The sequence below is a fragment of the Oncorhynchus masou genome, chromosome 13, assembly GCF_036934945.1.
Source record: "Oncorhynchus masou masou isolate Uvic2021 chromosome 13, UVic_Omas_1.1, whole genome shotgun sequence".
In the NCBI taxonomy this organism is placed as follows: Eukaryota; Metazoa; Chordata; class Actinopteri; order Salmoniformes; family Salmonidae; genus Oncorhynchus; species Oncorhynchus masou.
In genome coordinates this window covers 26,377,972-26,397,280 of record NC_088224.1, presented here as the reverse complement: position 1 = coordinate 26,397,280, position 19,309 = coordinate 26,377,972, and the positions used below count along the sequence as shown (strand labels likewise).

Here is a 19,309-nt window from a genome sequence, read left to right as displayed (position 1 = left end):
GATTAGACGTAGCGCAGACTGACTGTCTCTTTCCTAGACACACTCCATTCATCATTTCTTCCATCACTGGCAAAGAGCCAAATGCTTGTTCTGTTTGTTTCCTCTCCATCTCTGCTCATATGCCCCTCTCATGGCACCGTCGCCCCAAACACTGAGCCAAACCCATCTCTTACCTCCTCCCCCCATCTCTCCCACCTCTGTGTCGCTCCTATTTCTCCCTACATGCCCACCTCACCATCATGCCCACCTCACCATCACCTAACACACCACTCAATCGTCTCCCCATCTCTCCATCTCCATCTCCATTCCCCTCACACTGTCACCCCCACCCTCTCCCCTCTCATCAGCACTAACATCATCACCCCACACAATGAGCCTACCCCCCCTCCCTTCTCCCCCTTCTGGCTGTAGCTTGTACCCACTCAGGTCTGTGGTTTGTTCCCACTCAGGCTGTGAATAATAAGCCAGCAGATACCAAACAAGCCACAGCCCAATAGTAGTGGGGTTGTTATTGTGGCTTCTCCCCTAGTGTTAAATCCCCAGTGCTCTTAGTACCACTACTGCTGTTATGTTGGATAGTTTAGCTACAGTCGTCACAGCAACCAGCCAACGTTCCCAGCCACATGACCTTAATCACTTAACACAGACTCAAACCATTTAGTGTATGCACATACACATTTAGTGTTAGAGACACACCAGCACTGTCTGGATAAGTATCCCATGCATTATCTGCAAGTGTTTATTGTTTTTAGACAGCAAAGCTATTTAGGGGCGCAGACAGGCAGCTTACCCATAGTGCACTTTAGAGAGAGAGTAACTGTAGCTGTCAGCCAGCCTGCAGAGTAGAAGTGCAGTTCAATTGATCATCTGCAATCCTTGATTGGCTGACATTTTGAGGTGTTCCAATGGTTTTCAGAGTACCAATGTGAGTTGGCATAATTTTTGGATTGGAGTTATCATCTCATAAGGAAATTCATTGTACTGCATACAAATAACACAATTCCTATACTGTTCATAGACATCCATATAAGAGATTGAAATCACACGTTTTTTTCCACGTTGGGTGATAGAGTACTTACACGATGCAGGGGGGTACCCCTTCTCCCTGAGGGGTACATGGTTCCTTCTCCTCCAGTTCGGGGCACTCCGCCCCTCCTCCCACGGGGAGCAGGTGTACCCGGCGTGTGCGTGTGTGTTCGCCCGTGGGCCCGTTGAGCTCGTAGCAGTCCTTGGAGCAGGGCGACCAATCGGTCCAGTCGCTCACCTCACAATCCTTGGTCAGGACGCAGGCCTGGTAGGTCACTGGTAGGGACTCCTGAGAACACAGGCTGGAGGGAAGAGGCAAGAGGTTAATTAATTACAAAGGAATCAGTGAAGGTGTTTGGTCAAAGGAATGAGGCAAGGTGTTCAAATAAGGCCAAACATGTTTGCAAAATCCAATACTGGAGCACGACAGTTAGCTTCAATCCACTTGAAATCACTCTGAATTTGCAATGAGCCTTTTCTACAAACCTACATCTGCATTTACATTTTAGTCATTCAGCAGATACTCTCACCCAAAGCAACAGAAATCTGAGACAGGACCCAAATATACGAGTATACTGTAGATGTACGCAGTTTTACAGACCGATACAAATCTTAATGCTTATTACTCTTTGTTCTAATTTATTTTCCACCAGGAATTTTTCCAGGAGCATTTTTTTCACTTGTTTTCACTAAATGTTAATTTCCTTTTCAATTGAGATATGTGTTATAAAATATTCCTCTCATAAGTTTTAATTAAAAGAGTAACCAATCGTTCATTTTAAAACAACTCGTAATAAATTGGGGTTAAACTTCCCGGAAGTTTCTCAGACGAAATTTGACTGCAAATACTGTCCTCTATATGATATTAATGGCATACCAGGCACTATGATGCAGTACTTTATAACTCACTCATTCACATTTCAGATACAGTATGTGCATGACATTAATAAATAATGACCAATGTTAGATGAAGTGAGATGGAATATATTTCAAGATATATACATATGCACATATCTCAAATGCACATTACGGGTGTGTGGTTATGTGTGAGTACATGTGTATATTTGTGCATGTACAGTTGAAGTCGGAAGTTTACATACACCTTAGCCAAGTACATTTAAACTCAGTTTTTCACAATTCCTGACAATTAATCCTAGTAGAAATTCTTTGTCTTAGGTCAGTTAGGATCACCACTTCATTTTAAGAATGTGAAATAGTAGAGAGAATGATTTCTTTCAGCTTTGATTTCTTTCATCACATTCCCAGTGGGTCAGAAGTTTACATACACTCAAGTAGTATTTGGTAGCATTGCCTTTAAATTGCTTAACTTGGGTCAAACGTTTCGGGTAGCCTTCCATAAGCTTCCCACAATAAGTTGGGTGTATTTTAGCCCATTCCTCCTGACAGAGCTGGTGTAACTGAGTCAGGTGTGTACGCCTCATTGCTCGCACACACTGTTTCAGTTTTGCCCACAAATTGTCTATGGGATTGAGGTCAGGGCTTTGTGATGGCCACTCCAATACCTTGACTTTGTTGTCCTTGAGCCATTTTGCCACAACTTTGGAAGTATGCTTGGGGTCATTGTCCATTTGGAAGACTCATTTGCATTAACTTCCTGACTGATGTCATGAGATGTTGCTTCAATATATCCACATCATTTTTTTGTGAAGTGCACCAGTCCCTCCTGCAGAAAAGCACCCCCACAACATGATGCTGCTAACCCCGTGCTTCACAGTTGGGATGGTGTTCTTTGGCTTGCAAGCATCCCCCTTTTTCCTCCAAACATAATGATGGTCATTATGGCCAAACAGTTCTATTTTTGTTTCATCAGACCAGATTACCTTTCTCTAAAAGTACGATCTTTGTCCCCATGTACAGTTGCAAACTGTAGTCTGGCTTTTTTTATGGCGGTTTTGGAGCAGTGGATTCAGGTTATGTTGATATAGGACTCGTTTTACTGTGGCAGGTACACCTACTCATTCAAGGGTTTTTCATAATTTTTACTATTTTATACATTGTAGAATAATAGTGAAGACATGAAAACTATGAAATAACACATATGGAATCATGTAGAAGTTGCTTCAAGTGCAGTCGCAAAACCCATCAAACGCTATGATGAAACTGGCTCTCATGAGGACCGCCACAGGAAAGGAGAGTTACCTCTGCTCCAGAGAATAAGTTAATTAGAAATTGCAGACCAAATAAATGCTTTACAGAGTTCAAGTAACAGACACATCTCAACATCAAGTGTGAAGAGGAGACAAGTTTGAATCAGGCCTTCATGGTTGAATTGCTGCAAAGAAACCACTACTAATGGACGCCAATAATAAGAAGGGGCTTGCTTGGGACAAGAAACACGAGCAATGGACATTAGACCGGTAGAAATCTGTTATTTGGTCTGATGAGTCCAAATTTGAGATTTTTTGTTTCAACTGCCATGTCTTTGTGAGACGCAGAGTAGGTCAACGGATGATCTCCGCATGTGTGGTTCCCACCGTGAAGCATGGAGGAGGAGGTTTGATGGTGTGGGGGTGCTTTGCTGGTGACACTGTCGATTTATATTTAAAGGCAGACTTACCACAGCATTTTGTAGCGATACGCCATTCAATCTGGTTTGCACTTATTGGGACTATCACATGCCTTCAGGCTGTATAAGGGCTATTTGACCTAGAAGGAGAGTGATGGATTGCTGCATCAGCTGACCTGGCCTCCACAATCACCTGACCTCAACCCAATTGAGATGGACCACAGAGTGAAGGAAAAATTGAAGGAAAAATTGCCAACAAGTGCTCAGCATATGTGGGAACTCCTTCAAGACCGTTGGAAAAGCAACGTGATGCTGGTTGATAGAATTCCAAAAGTGTGCAAAGCTGTCATCAAAGCAAAGGGTGGCTACTTTGAAGAATGTCAAATATAACAAATATTTTGTTTTTTTAACATTTTTTTGTTTACTGCATGATTCCATTTGTGTTATTTCATAGTTTTGATGTCTTCACTATTATTCAGTAGAAAACAGTAAAAAAATATATTAAAAAAAACTTGAATGAGTAGGTATGTCCAAACTTTTGACTGGTACTAACTATATATATATATATATATATATCTCTTCCACATTGACATTAGAGTATTTTTGTAGATCGTTGAAAAAAAATTACAATTAAATCCCTTTCAGTCCCACTTTGTAACACAATAAAATGTGAAGAAATCCAATGGGGGTGTAGACTTTCCATAGGCACTGTAACTGAGACTATAAATTATAAGTGCAACTTACCTGAGTGCATCAGCATTGCCGCTCCTGTGAACACAGGTCACCTCCCGGGTCTGGTATCCAACCTGCAGGTCCCAGAAATTCCCTCCCTGTCGGTTCTGTCTGTTCCTGTTCCTCTTATTTTTGATCAGCTCCTTGGTCTCTGGGTCTTTCACCCTCCCCCTCCCCCTCACCCGCTCTCTCACCCGCTCTCTCACCCGCTCTCTCACCCGCTCCTTGACTGTTTCCTTGTTTTTTCTGCGCCCTTCTTTGGCTACCTGTCTGCCTTTTCTTCCCTCCTTTCTTTCCTCCTTTCTTTTCATCCTTTCTTCTTTACTCAGACGAGGCTGGCGTGGGGTGGGCACCTCGCTGCCCTCTTTGGCCTCCATACCCTCTTTACCCTCTCTGCCTTTGCGTAGCCGGCGAGGGACAGCCACAACTTTACCTTGATTAAGAGTTGGAGCCTGCCTGGCCGTGCGAGGGAGGGGTACAGAGCAGGGACCCCAGGATCCCACCCTTAGACTATACAGGCTCTCTGGGCCCACACAGGGACCTGGCTGACAAATCTGGAACTCTGTCAAGTTAGGGCAGGCCGAACCCCCGAACATGGGCGGCGCCAGGACAAAACGGACACGATTCTGAAGACCCGTGCCACACATTTTTGAACAGGAAGTCCATGGGGTGAACTGGGAGACCACGCAGTCCCGTGGGCACGGGATCAGACAGGCCTGCTCCAGCCTGGGCTTGGGCTCAAAGTATTCACAAATTGCCACATCCTCCGCTGGCACGCCATCCGCTTTCTGGACGCAGCCCACCTCGCGTGTCTGGATGCCCTCCTCTCCGTGGAGACACACGGCTGGCCGCTGGATCACCCCGGTGCTACGCATGGACACGGGCACGCACTGATTCCAGGCACCCAGCTGCCAGTCATACAGGTCCTTGTGCCAGTCACAAACGTGGAAGCAGCTCTGCTGGTTCTCTGGGCGCTCGGCCTGGTCACAGTTGGTGTGAAGAGTAGTCCAGCCTTCAGAGTGGGCGCACCACACTGCCCGGCTCTGGCTGCCCCCTGGGCCACACTCGCTGCCCATACACCGGCCCCATGGACCTGGGGAAACAGAGACACTAAGGTCACAGGGAGTTCAACTGAAGGATGTACTATCAGAGCAGTTAGTCAGAATATTATCCAAATGGAAAGCATACTGTGGAGGTAATTCAGCTCCTAACCATCAGATTTTATTGTACAGTGGTGAATCGCTATGAGTACTGTGTTAGTCCTTCTAACATTCCGTCTAAATGTTGCCATTCAAGACTTGGTCGAAAGTCGGAGGGCAGTTTATAAGGAATTTTCATTATCTCTCCATATGACTTTCCTGTTAATCAAAGCCCCTTGAAATTTCAGAAGACCAAGCTCTCTAGTGTTGCTATACCAGAGGACTATTAGTCAAAGTTTATAAAGTGCTTCTATGAACTGTAATCCAACAGAAACAACCAAAGTGCCTTGTAGAGGAAGAATAAGTACTTCCTGATAAATAACGCACACACACACACACACACACACACTCCGCCAAATCACTCCTCCACATCACTCCTCCCACTGCAATTAAATCAATCCGCCAAGTGCAATTTTCTGACACACTTCCTTCCTCTAGGATTTATAAGAATGCAATTAAAGGTCTAGGCAAACATCCCCTTCGAGCATAAAACGCCAAGTAGGTACATGACAGGCAGACAGAGAGCCCAGAGTCAGGGCAGCATTACCACTCTGACTGGATCAATATTCCCAGGAAATGTAGAAGATGGAAGGTATAGTGGGGAGGGAGGTCACTGAGGAATAACCTAACCTGGCTTACCCTAGCATAAACAGTCAGTCAATCAATCTATCAATTCTGCATGAAGGATAAGCAGGGCTTCTAATAATGGTACAATCAGCCCATGACATCACCAGCGCTGATGTGCTTGTGTTTGAGGTGCCGAAAGAAAAGCTCCGCCAATCTCTGGCTGGACAGGATTCACTGCAATGTGGGCCCATCTTGTGGTGCTGAAGGACAGCCCTACTATTCTATCAGTGAGGATTAGCGGTGGGGAGGGCCCTTCGCTAGTTTATTTGAGCTCTGTTTGATGTTGTTGGATTGAGCAGCTTGCAGTGATGCTGCTGGATTGGGCTGCCTGCCTTTCTGAAAGCTGAGGCTGGGGAGGGAGAGCCTTCGTAGCTTACTGTGTGAGAGGGCAAGCTGCTCTGATGAATCTGTATTACGGAACTGGGTCAGAGTCAGAGGTATTCTCCTCCTAGCTCAACGAACTACCACGGGCTCTCCCATCCACCCCCTTCTTTTCCCTCGCATCTCCCCGCCTCTCTGGTGTCCCAGTGATCTATCTAAGCAGAGCCAGGGAGGAGTGCCGGCTGCTGTAACAAGGACACAGCCTGGGGTTTACTGAATCCTGGTCCCAGATCAGTTATTGCTGTGTAACAAGGCATAATAACAACCAGAGGATTAGGCATAACAGATCTGGGACCAGGCAAGGGTGAGTGTAGCCTACAGGGGGAGGAATCACAAAGGAAGCAAAGCTAAGAGCTGAAAGCTGAAGGAGTCAACCTGGGTTTGTCATTTAGGAGTTGTCTTAAGGGTCAGATAACTTCAAGAAGACATAAGTAATAATTTCCCCCAAGAGATTCATACATTTTCCATATTGTGTATGTCTGCCTGTCTTGCTGTATGCCCGATTATACGCATATGGTAAACTACTACTGATTGACTGCCGGAGGTTCAGCACAGGGGAAATCTCTATGAATGAAAAGCTTAAATTGCTGCACAATCCCCTTTGGCTACCTCAAAACCAGACACAAGCAAGAATATGTTCGCCCTATTATGCTACAAGACTGTTTCTTACCAGAGAAGACTAAATAACAAAGTTCCAATGTAGGCCACTATATCTGCCTGGCATAGAATAGACTAGCCTGGGATGTGTGATTCATGACAAGCAGGTTCAGAAGGATAGAAGAGGAGAGGAGAGGAGAGGAGAGGAGAGGAGAGGAGAGGAGAGGAGAGGAGAGGAGAGGAGAGGAGAGGAGAGGAGAGGAGAGGAGAGGAGAGGAGAGGAGAGGAGTCTGAGGACTGAGGACTGAGGACTGAGGAAGGAGGACAGGGGCTGTTTTAAGCAGTGCTTTATGTCTTGACTCAGTAAAGCACAGCCATGGTGATGAAAATGTCAGCGGAAGGAGCAGTGCCTGAATTAGCAGTAGAGAGAGAGGCCGGTCGATACGCATCAATAACACCTAGCAAGAAACTGCCTTCGACACAAGAGACAGCCCCGCCGCTGCCACTGAGACACACACAAACAGACACATGGACTCATGGACTCATGGACACATGGACTCATGGACTCATGGACTCATGGACTCATGGACTCATAGACTCATAGACTCATGGACTCATGGACTCATGGACTCATGGACTCATGGGCACATAGACTCATGGACTCATGAACTCATGGACACATGGACTCATATACTCATGGAGTCATGGACTCATGGACTCATGGACTCATGGACACATGGACTCATGGACACGTGGACTCATAGACTCATGAACTCATGGACACATTGACTCATGAACTCATGGACACATGGACTCATATACTCATGGAGTCATGGACTCATGGACTCATGGACTCATGGACACATGGACTCATGGACACGTGAACTCATAGACTCATGAACTCATGGACACATTGACTCATGAACTCATGGACACATGGACTCATAGACTCATGGACTCATGGACTCATGGACTCATGGACTCATGGACTCATGGACTCATGGACACGTGGACTCATAGACTCATGAACTCATGGACACATTGACTCATGAACTCATGGACACATGGACTCATAGACTCATGGAGTCATGGACTCATGGACTCATGGACTCATAGACTCATGGACTCATGGACACATGGACTCATGGACTCATGGACTCATGGACACATGGACTCATGGACTCATGGACACGTGGACTCATAGACTCATGAACTCATGGACACATTGACTCATGAACTCATGGACACATGGACTCATGGACTCATGGACTCATGGACTCATGGACTCATGGACTCATAGACTCATAGACTCATGGACTCATGGACACATGGACTCATGGACTCATGGACACGTGGACTCAGACTCATGGACTCATGGACACATGGACACATGGACTCATGGACTCATGGACACATGGACTCATGGACACATGGACTCATAGACTCATAGACTCATGGACTCATGGACTCATGGACACATGGACATATGGACTCATGGACTCATGGACACATGGACTCATGGACACATGGACACATGGACTCATGGACACATGGACTCATGGACACATGGACTCATGGACACATGGACTCATAGACTCATAGACTCATGGACTCATGGACTCATGGACTCATGGACTCATAGACTCATGGACTCATGGACACATGGACTCATGGACTCATGGACACGTGGACTCAGACTCATGGACTCATGGACACATTGTCACATGGACTCGGAGACTCATGGACTCATGGACACATGGACACATGGACTCGGAGACTCATGGACTCATGGACTCATGGACACATGGACTCATGGACACATGGACTCATGGACTCATGGACACATGGACTCATGGACACATGGACTCATGGACAGATGGACTCGTAGACACATGGACTCATAGACTCATGGACTCATGGACTCATGGACTCATGGACTCATAGACTCATAGACTCATGGACTCATGGACACATGGACTCATGGACTCATGGACACGTGGACTCAGACTCATGGACTCATGGACACATGGACACATGGACTCAGAGACTCATGGACTCATGGACTCATGGACTCATGGACACATGGACTCATGGACACATGGACTCATGGATTCATGGACACATGGAGTCATGGACACATGGACTCATGAAATCATGGACACATGGACACATGGACACATGGACTCATGGACAGATGGACTCGTAGACACATGGACTCATGAACTCAAGAAAACATGGACACATGGACTCATGGACTCAAGGACACATGGACACATGGACACATGGACTCAGAGACTCATGGACTCAAGGACACATGGACACATGGACTCAGAGACTCATGGACTCAAGGACACATGGACACATGGACACATGGACTCAGAGACTCATGGACTCAAGGTCACATGGACACATGGACACATGGACTCAGAGACTCATGGACTCAAGGACACATGGACACATGGACACATGGACTCAGAGACTCATGGACTCATGGACACATGGACTCATGGACTCATGGACACATGGACTCATGGACACATGGACTCATGAAATTATGGACACATGGACACATGGACTCATGGACAGATGGACTCGTAGACACATGGACTCATGAACTCAAGGACAAATGGACACATGGACTCATGAACTCCAGGACACATGGACACATGGACTCATGGACAGATGGATTCATGGACATATGGACTCATGGACACATGGACTCATGGACTCATGGACACATGGACATATGTACACATGGACTCATGGACACATGGACTCATGGACTCATGGACTCATGGACTCATGGACAGATGGACTCGTAGACACATTGACTCAGACTCATAGATTCATGGACTCATGGAGTCATGGACTCATAGACTCATAGACTCATGGACTCATGGACACATGGACACATGGACACATGGACTCAGAGACTCATGGACTCATGGACTCATGTACACATGGAATCATGGACACATGGACTCATGAAATCATGGACACATGGACACATGGACACATGGACTCATGGACAGATGGACTCGTAGACACATGGACTCATGAACTCAAGGACACATGGACACATGGACTTATGGACTCAAGGACACATGGACACATGGACACATGGGCTCAGAGACTCATGGACTCAAGGACACATGGACACATGGACACTTGGACTCAGAGACTCATGGACTCAAGGACACATGGACACATGGACACATGGACTCAGAGACTCATGGACTCAAGGACACATGGACACATGGACACATGGACTCAGAGACTCATGGACTCATGGACACATGGACTCATGGACACATGGACACATGGACTCATGGACACATGGACTCATGGACACATGGACTCATGAAATCATGGACACATGGACACATGGACACATGGACTCATGGACAGATGGACTCGTAGACACATGGACTCATGAACTCAAGGACACATGGACACATGGACACATGGACTCATGGACAGATGGATTCATGGACACATGGACTCATGGACACATGGACTCATGGACTCATGGACACATGGACATATGGACACATGGACTCATGGACACATGGACTCATGGACTCATGGACACATGGACTCATGGACTCATGGACACATGGATTCATGGACAGATGGACTCATGGACTCATGGACATATGGACACATGGATTCATGGACTCATGGACTCATGGACTCTTGAGCTCATGGACTCATGGACACATAGATACATATATATATAGATATATAGATACATAGGTACATAGATACATAGACACATAGACACAGATATACATAGACACATACACATTTGTGGCTGCCATTGTAACATACTCCTTTCTAGAAAGTGAGGGAAAAGCGCGATTGACCAGCCTTTTCACAAAGAAATCAACACTAAATTGATTTTCATAATTGAGAGAAAGGACAAAAGAGGCATCTGATTAGCTAAGGGGTTTAAGCATTCCCAGCACTCTATTCTCTAAAGAAGAACATGTTACAGCTGTGATACATTAGCCTCTGCAGGGGAAGGGTGTGCGCTGTGTGTGTTTGTGTGTGTATGTGTGTGTGTGTGTGTGTGTGTGTGTGTGTGTGTGTGTGTGTGTGTGTGTGTGTGTGTGTGTGTGTGTGTGTGTGTGTGTGTGTGTGTGTGTGTGTGTGTGTGTGTGTGTGTGTGTGTGTGTGTGTGTGTGTGGAGGCTCCCCACTCTGCAGGTGTTCACAGTAATTTATGAACATGTCAGTGGGTGATATGGTTATCCACAGTATGACAGAGAGGGGGAGTGAGTAGGGGAGAACAGCTCAAATTGGCCTGCTTCCCTCCATCACACACACACACACACGCACACCTGCGTCCCCTGTCAACCACTGAGAGTAGCCAGGAGGAAATAAGGGCCCTCTAACAGCATAGAGGAGGGGTACAAGGGGTGTGATACATCAGCCAATCCCCTCTCCTCGAGCCCCCCTTAGAACACCCAACCCAGGCGGACCAACCAGGAACACCCACCCCAGGGGGGCAACACAGAACACGTTAGCAAAAGAAAGAAGAGAAGTGGGGGATGTGAGAGATTGACGGTTAGTTTGAAAGGCAAATACCAAAATAGAGGGAGAGAGAGGGTGAGAGGAGGGGAGAGAAGAGGGGGGAGAGGAGCCTATTGTGAAGAGAGATGGATGATGATGATGGAGAGAGAGAGAGAGAGAGAGAGAGAGAGAGAGAGAGAGAGAGAGAGAGAGAGAGTGAAGCGAAGTCTGGCTCTCCCTGCCCAATTATTGGGCCATGTACCAGTCCTTAGAACCACAGCCCTAGGGCCCTAATGTTTGCGTGGCTATAAGTACACTCATCTTCCTCACCATCACCACACACACACACGTTCCTGACTTAGCTCTGTGTTTCTCTGCCTTTCCAGTAACACACCACACACAGCTTTAATCTTTGCAAATGACATTCCCCTCTGCTGCTCACACCCCAGTCGTTACCCTCAGCAGTTATTTTCCTGCCACGCTATCGCATTTTGTATCACCAGACAAATCAATTACTCACAATCCTTTTATTTGTTTATTCGTTTTAATCCCCCTCTCTCTGCAGACAGCTTTGAATCGATAGGAGGGAGAAGGTCATCTTTTGAGGGAAATAAGTGATGTTTTTCTGCCTTTGGAGACAGGCTGTAACAGGCTGTAATGCTGGTGTCTCAACACCCTGTTATTCACTGATAAGATGATGAACCGAGGCCCTCGTTGTGCTACCACAGGAGGGGAGAGAACCGAGAAGAGGAGGGGATAGACTGGGGGGAAGGAGAGGGAGGGAGAGAAGGGCAAGAGAGACGAAGAGAGGAGAGAGGGACTTGTCCCCATGCTTATATCCTCAGTTCCTTTCTTGACAGCTAAAAAAATTGGATCAGTGTGAAAATTCAGCCCCAGTAATGGGATGACTTTAACATGTTCCTCTCCCCTCTCTCCATCCCTCACTCCTCCGCCTATCCCTTCCTCCCATGGTGCCTGGTAGAGGACAGGCGGTGGCATTTACCAGGGAAATGGAAAGCAGTGTGAGGTGTTGCACCCCACCAGAGGGTTTGTGTGGAGGGGTGTGTGTGTGTGTGTGTGTGTGTGTGTGTGTGTGTGTGTGTGTGTGTGTGTGTGTGTGTGTGTGTGTGTGTGTGTGTGTGTGTGTGTGTGTGTGTGTGTGTGCGTGCGTGCGTGCGTGCGTGCGTGCGTGCGTGCGTGCGTGCGTGCGTGTGTGTGCGTCTCACCATTGGGTGTGGATGGAGAAGATGAGAAAATGGGGGGAAATGGGGAACCCCATCAGGCTAGTCAATCTGTATTCCTACTGTATGCTGAACACACGCCTATGATAAAGAAACTGTGAAAAGGTCAGGGATTTCAGATTAACCATCTACTTCATGTCCCCATGTGGAGATGATGTTATGTCCATTATTTCCATTAAAATGGAAACAAGGAATATCTTCCCGACCCTAAAGCACAAACTGAAAATTTAGTCACAACGAGCCCCCAGGTATTAGTCTGCCTTCGCCAGAAACACAGCCTCATAGGACAGCAACTATATTTATCTTCCTCTCCCTGTCCCTCCCTTTCCCCCTCTCTCTATCTCTCCCATTCCCTCTCCCTCTCTTCCAATTAGTTCTCCCTGAGATGACCTTCTGTGGTTGAGTGACCTACTTCCAGGTCACCTGGTGTCTGAGCGGTGGTTGACCTGCACACAGTGATTCAACGCTTTGATCTCCAACAGGATTGATCAAATGAAAAGGGGGAGTGTGTAAATGAAGGAAAATGAAAGAGTCCATGTGTAAATGGACAGGACATTGTGTCGTTCTCTTCATGGTTCTCTTCTTGGTTCTCTTAGTGGTTGTTTTGGTGGCTAAGAGAAGACGAGCTCTGTTTATGAAGGAAAGCTATACGCAGTTTCTCAGACAACATCTGAACCAAATGACAGCATGTTGTAAAGCTTTAGTGTTTAGGCATCAGTAAAAGCACCATGACCAGACGTTGTTTATATATCCGTAAAGAGGGTTTCCCGAACACAGGTTAAGTATAGCTCTGTCAGAAATATACTTAATCTGTTCCTGGAAATCAGACCCTAAAAGAACTGTACAATAACATCTAACTGACCAACCGATAAAGCACCCCAGACAGGCACGTAGACAGGACAATCAGTCTGAAACTATGTAGTCATTAAATAAAATGAAATCATTTAAAAAAATACATTTTATTTGTCACATGCGCCGAATATAACAGATGTAGATAATACTTAAAGATGTCCAAGATGGCGTAGCAATCAGACGTCTTTGTCTTTGTCTTGTCTTGTCGCATGTATATATCTTTTTACATATTTCTTCGCATTCTTTTTAATATTTTTCCTAAACCTCAACTTCAAAATACTCTCCTTTTATTTTTAAAGTATTTCTATTTACCTCTGAACTGGTATACCTCAACTGAAGCTAGCTAGCTAACTAGCTACCAGCTATCAGTTATCAGTCAGCTAACCACTGTTAGCGGTCATCAGCTAACCTGTAGCTCGGAAAGCAATAGCCAGTTCGTACAATGCGTTTCAAACCAGAGCATACCGGACCTATTTTCCTGTCCATGTCCCCGGATTTCTACCTCAAAGTCTGAACCTTTTCATCTGGATCATGGCAGCTAGCTAACCGCAACCCGGGTTGACTACTCCTGGCTAACGTTTCTGTCCCGGAGCAAGCACCAACTAGCCTGGAGCTAGCCCATGCTAGACCCATCTCCCAGCTAGGGCTCCTGGGCTACTCCTGAAGCCCACTCCTCGGCTACAATATCCAGACCCCTTCTACTGCTTGTACGGGGCACGGAACCCCGCCGATCCTTCACGACTGGAATACCGACATAATCTGCCTGAGGATCCCAACAGGCCCCTCAGACGCAGCGTCCCCTGAAAGATCATTCTGCTAACCTCGGCCTGCTAGCTATCTATAGCATATTGGACTGTTAGCTGAACCATCGGCCAGGTTCTTGAATCACTATAACCATTTTGCCAATTGGACTTGGACGCCTCTGCTACTTGGAACCCTACTAATTCCACGACTGGTCTTTCGACGTCACAGCACAAGGAGGCAAAAACAGACTTTCTCCCATTGCGACGTCCCATAAAGGCCCTTATGCTAGCTTGCTAGCCCCGGCTTGCTAACTGCTAGCTTGCTAACTGTCTGAATCGCCGTGTCTCCAGCCAGCCCAACCACTCACTGGACCCATACGATCACTTGGCTACGCATGCCTCTCCCTAATATCAATATGCCTTGTCCATTACTGTCCTGGTTAGTGATTACTGTCTCATTTCACTGTAGAGCCTCTAGCCCTGCTCAATATGCCTTAACCAACCATGTTGTTCCACCATCCACATATGCGATGACATCACATGGTTTAAACGTCTCTAGAGACTATATCTCTCTCATCATTACTCAATGCCTAGGTTTACCTCCAATGTACTCTCTTCCTACAATACCTTTGTCTGTACATTATGCCTTGAATCTATGCTACCATGCCCAGAAACCTGCTCCCTTTACTCTCTGTTCCGAATGTGCTAGATGGCCTGTTCTTATAGCCGTTAGCAGTACCCTTATCCTACTTCTCCTCTGTTCCTCTGGTGATGTAGAGGTTAGTCCAGAACCTCCTACTCCCCAGGTGCTCTCATTTGTTGAATTCTGTAACTGTAAAAGCCTTGGTTTCAAGCATATTAACATTAGAAGCCTCCTCCCTAAGTTTGCTTTATTCACTGCTTTAGCACACTCTGCCAACCCAGATGTCTTAGCCGTGTCTGAATCCTGGCTTAGGAAAACCCCCAGAAACGCTGAAATTTCCATCCCTAACGATAACATTTTCCACCAAGATAGAACTGCCAAAGGGGGCAGTGTTGCAATCTACTGCAGAGATAGTCTGCAGAGTTCTGTCTTACTATCCAGGTCTGTACCAAAACAATTCGATCTTCTACTTCTAAAAATTCACCTTTCCAGAAACAAGTCTCTCACCGTTGCCACTTGCTATAGACCACCCTCTGCCCCCAGCTGTGTCCTGGACACCATATGTGAATTGATTGCTCCACATCTATCTTCTGAGCTCGTGCTGCTAGGTGACCTAAACTGGGACATGCTTAACACCCTGGCGATCCTACAATCTAAGCTTGATGCCATCAATCTCACACAGATTATCATAGATATCATCCTAACTAACTCACCCTCCAAATACTTGGTTTTCAACCAAGATCTCAGCGATCACCTCCTCATTGCCTGCATCCGTAATGGGTCTGCGGTCAAACGGCCATCCCTCATCACTGTCAAGCGCTCCGTAAAACACTTCATCGAACAGGCCTTTCTAATCGGCCTGGCCGGGGTATCCTGGAACAACAATGATCTCATCCCGTCAGTAGAGGATGCATGGTTATTCTTTAAAAGTGCCTTCCTCACCATCTTAAATAAGCATGCTCCATTAAAAAAATGTTGAACTAGGAATAGATATAGCCCTTGTTTCACTCCAGACCTGTCTGCCCTTGACCGGCACAAGACCATCCTGTGGTATTATGCATTAGCATCGAATAGCCCCCATGATATGCAACTTTTCAGGGAAGTTAGGAACCAATATACACAGGCAGTTAGGAAAGCTAAGGCTAGCTATTTCAAACAGAAATTTGCATCCTGTAGTACAAACTCAAAAAGTTCTGGGACACTGTAAAGTCCATGGAGAATAAGAGCACCTCCTCCCAGCTGCCCACTGCACTGAGGCTAGGAAACACTGCCACTACCGATAACTCCACAATAATTGAGAATTTCAATAAGCATTTTTCTATGGTTGGCCACGCTTTCCACCTGGCTACCCCTACCCCGGTCAACAGCCCTGCACTCCCCCATAGCTGATGCTCTGAAAGAGCTGCAAAATCTGAACCCCTACAAATCAGCTGGGCACGACAATCTGGACCCTCTCTTTCTAAAATAATCTGCTGAAATTGTTACAACCCCTATTACTAGCCTGTTCAACCTCTCTTTCATATCGTCGGTCGCATCTACACTTCGGTCCGCAGGTAGTATAACTTTTCATTACATTTCATTATAGTACAACGGTTTGATTTGTCTAATCTTAGCAATTTCTTCTTAGCTAGCTACATAGCCGTCTTTGTATCAAAGATAATTGCGTAATTATCGTATTTCGTCGTCCTAACGTAGTCTACACTGCTTTCTGCCCAGCAGCTAGCTAACGTCCACTAGCACAGCAGCTAGCTAACGTCCACTAGCACTGTAGAAACTATTACACTCAACGACTCGATTAGTGTAGTGTTAGCTAGCTACATAGTTGTCTTTGCTGTCTTCGTATCCAAGGTAATTGTGTAGTTTAGAGTGTGTAGACTTAGAGTGATTATCTTAATTTACCGAGGTTAGCTAGCCAGCTATTTGTCGTCCTTAACGTAGGAGTCACTGCTAGCTAGCTAGCCAACAGCTAGCCAACGTCTTCCGAATTGAACTTCAACAACCCGGTCAACATTCCGCCTCGCTCCACAGGTAGTATCACATTTTCATTTCACTTCATTACAGTACAACAGTTTGATTTGTTTGATCGTAGCTAGCTAGCTACATAGCCGTCTTTGTATCTAAGACAATTGTGTAGTCTGGAGCGATTTTCTAGGTTAGCTAGCCAGCTATTGTCGTTCTTTTAACGTAACGTTACGTAATCAACACTGCTAGCTAGCCAGCTAGCCCCCGAATAGCAGCACTGTAGAAACTATTACACTCGACGGAACGACTTGATTAGTGTAGTGTCAACAACGTAGCCACTGCCAGCTAGCCTACTCCAGCAGTACTGTATCATTTCAATCATTTTAGTCAATAAGATTCTTGCTACGTAAGCTTAACGTTCTGAACATTCGATAAGTGTAGTCCACTTGTCATTCCAATCTCCTTTGCATTAGCGTAGCCTCTTCTGTAGCCTGTCAACTATGTGTCTATCTATCCCTGTTCTCTCCTCTCTGCACAGACCATACAAACGCTCCACACCGCGTGGCCGCGGCCACCCTAATCTGGTGGTCCCAGCGCGCACGACCCACGTGGAGTTCCAGGTCTCCGGTAGCCTCTGGAACTGCCGATCTGCGGCCAACAAGGCAGAGTTCATCTCAGCCTATGCCTCCCTCCAGTCCCTCGACTTCTTGGCACTGACGGAAACATGGATCACCACAGACAACACTGCTACTCCTACTGCTCTCTCTTCGTCCGCCCACGTGTTCTCGCACACCCCGAGAGCTTCTGGTCAGCGGGGTGGTGGCACCGGGATCCTCATCTCTCCCAAGTGGTCATTCTCTCTTTCTCCCCTTACCCATCTGTCTATCGCCTCCTTTGAATTCCATGCTGTCACAGTTACCAGCCCTTTCAAGCTTAACATCCTTATCATTTATCGCCCTCCAGGTTCCCTCGGAGAGTTCATCAATGAGCTTGATGCCTTGATAAGCTCCTTTCCTGAGGACGGCTCACCTCTCACAGTCCTGGGCGACTTTAACCTCCCCACGTCTACCTTTGACTCATTCCTCTCTGCCTCCTTCTTTCCACTCCTCTCCTCTTTTTGACCTCACCCTCTCACCTTCCCCCTACTCACAAGGCAGGCAATACGCTCGACCTCATCTTTACTAGATGCTGTTCTTCCACTAACCTCATTGCAACTCCCCTCCAAGTCTCCGACCACTACCTTGTATCCTTTTCCCTCTCGCTCTCATCCAACACTTCCCACACTGCCCCTACTCGGATGGTATCGCGCCGTCCCAACCTTCGCTCTCTCTCCCCGCTACTCTCTCCTCTTCCATCCTATCATCTCTTCCCTCTGCTCATACCTTCTCCAACCTATCTCCTGATTCTGCCTCCTCAACCCTCCTCTCTTCCCTTTCTGCATCCTTTGACTCTCTATGTCCCCTATCCTCCAGGCCGGCTCGGTCCTCCCCTCCCGCTCCGTGGCTCGACGACTCATTGCGAGCTCACAGAACAGTGCTCCGGGCAGCCGAGCGGAAATGGAGGAAAACTCGCCTCCCTGCGGACCTGGCATCCTTTCACTCCCTCCTCTCTACATTTTCCTCCTCTGTCTCTGCTGCTAAAGCCACTTTCTTCCACTCTAAATTCCAAGCATCTGCCTCTAACCCTAGGAAGCTCTTTGCCACCTTCTTCTCCCTCCTGAATCCTCTTCCCCCCCCCTCCTCCCTCTCTGCAGATGACTTCGTCAACCATTTTGAAAAGAAGGTCGACGACATCCGATCCTCGTTTGCTAAGTCAAACGACACCGCTGGTTCTGCTCACACTGCCCTACCCTGTGCTCTGACCTCTTTCTCCCCTCTCTCTCCAGATGAAATCTCGCTTCTTGTGACGGCCGGCCGCCCAACAACCTGCCCGCTTGACCCTATCCCCTCCTCTCTTCTCCAGACCATTTCCGGAGACCTTCTCCCTTACCTCACCTCGCTCATCAACTCATCCCTGACCGCTGGCTACGTCCCTTCCGTCTTCAAGAGAGCGAGAGTTGCACCCCTTCTGAAAAAACCTACACTCGATCCCTCCGATGTCAACAACTACAGACCAGTATCCCTTCTTTCTTTTCTCTCCAAAACTCTTGAACGTGCCGTCCTTGGCCAGCTCTCCCGCTATCTCTCTCAGAATGACCTTCTTGATCCAAATCAGTCAGGTTTCAAGACTAGTCATTCAACTGAGACTGCTTTTCTCTGTATCACG

At 46.9% G+C, this 19,309-nt stretch overlaps 1 protein-coding gene across 1 annotated transcript in view; it reads right to left on the bottom strand.

Annotated features, from left to right (window-relative positions):
* Positions 1-19,309, bottom strand: part of LOC135552018 (thrombospondin type-1 domain-containing protein 7A-like) — a 174,417-nt gene that overhangs the window by 91,706 nt on the left and 63,402 nt on the right. Inside the window, exons 2-3 of the mRNA XM_064983363.1 lie at positions 4,298-5,378; positions 1,080-1,328 (exon numbers count right to left, since the gene is read on the bottom strand). Of these exons, the coding sequence (XP_064839435.1) occupies positions 1,080-1,328; positions 4,298-5,378 (1,330 nt within the window). The remainder of the gene's footprint in view (positions 1-1,079; positions 1,329-4,297; positions 5,379-19,309) is intronic.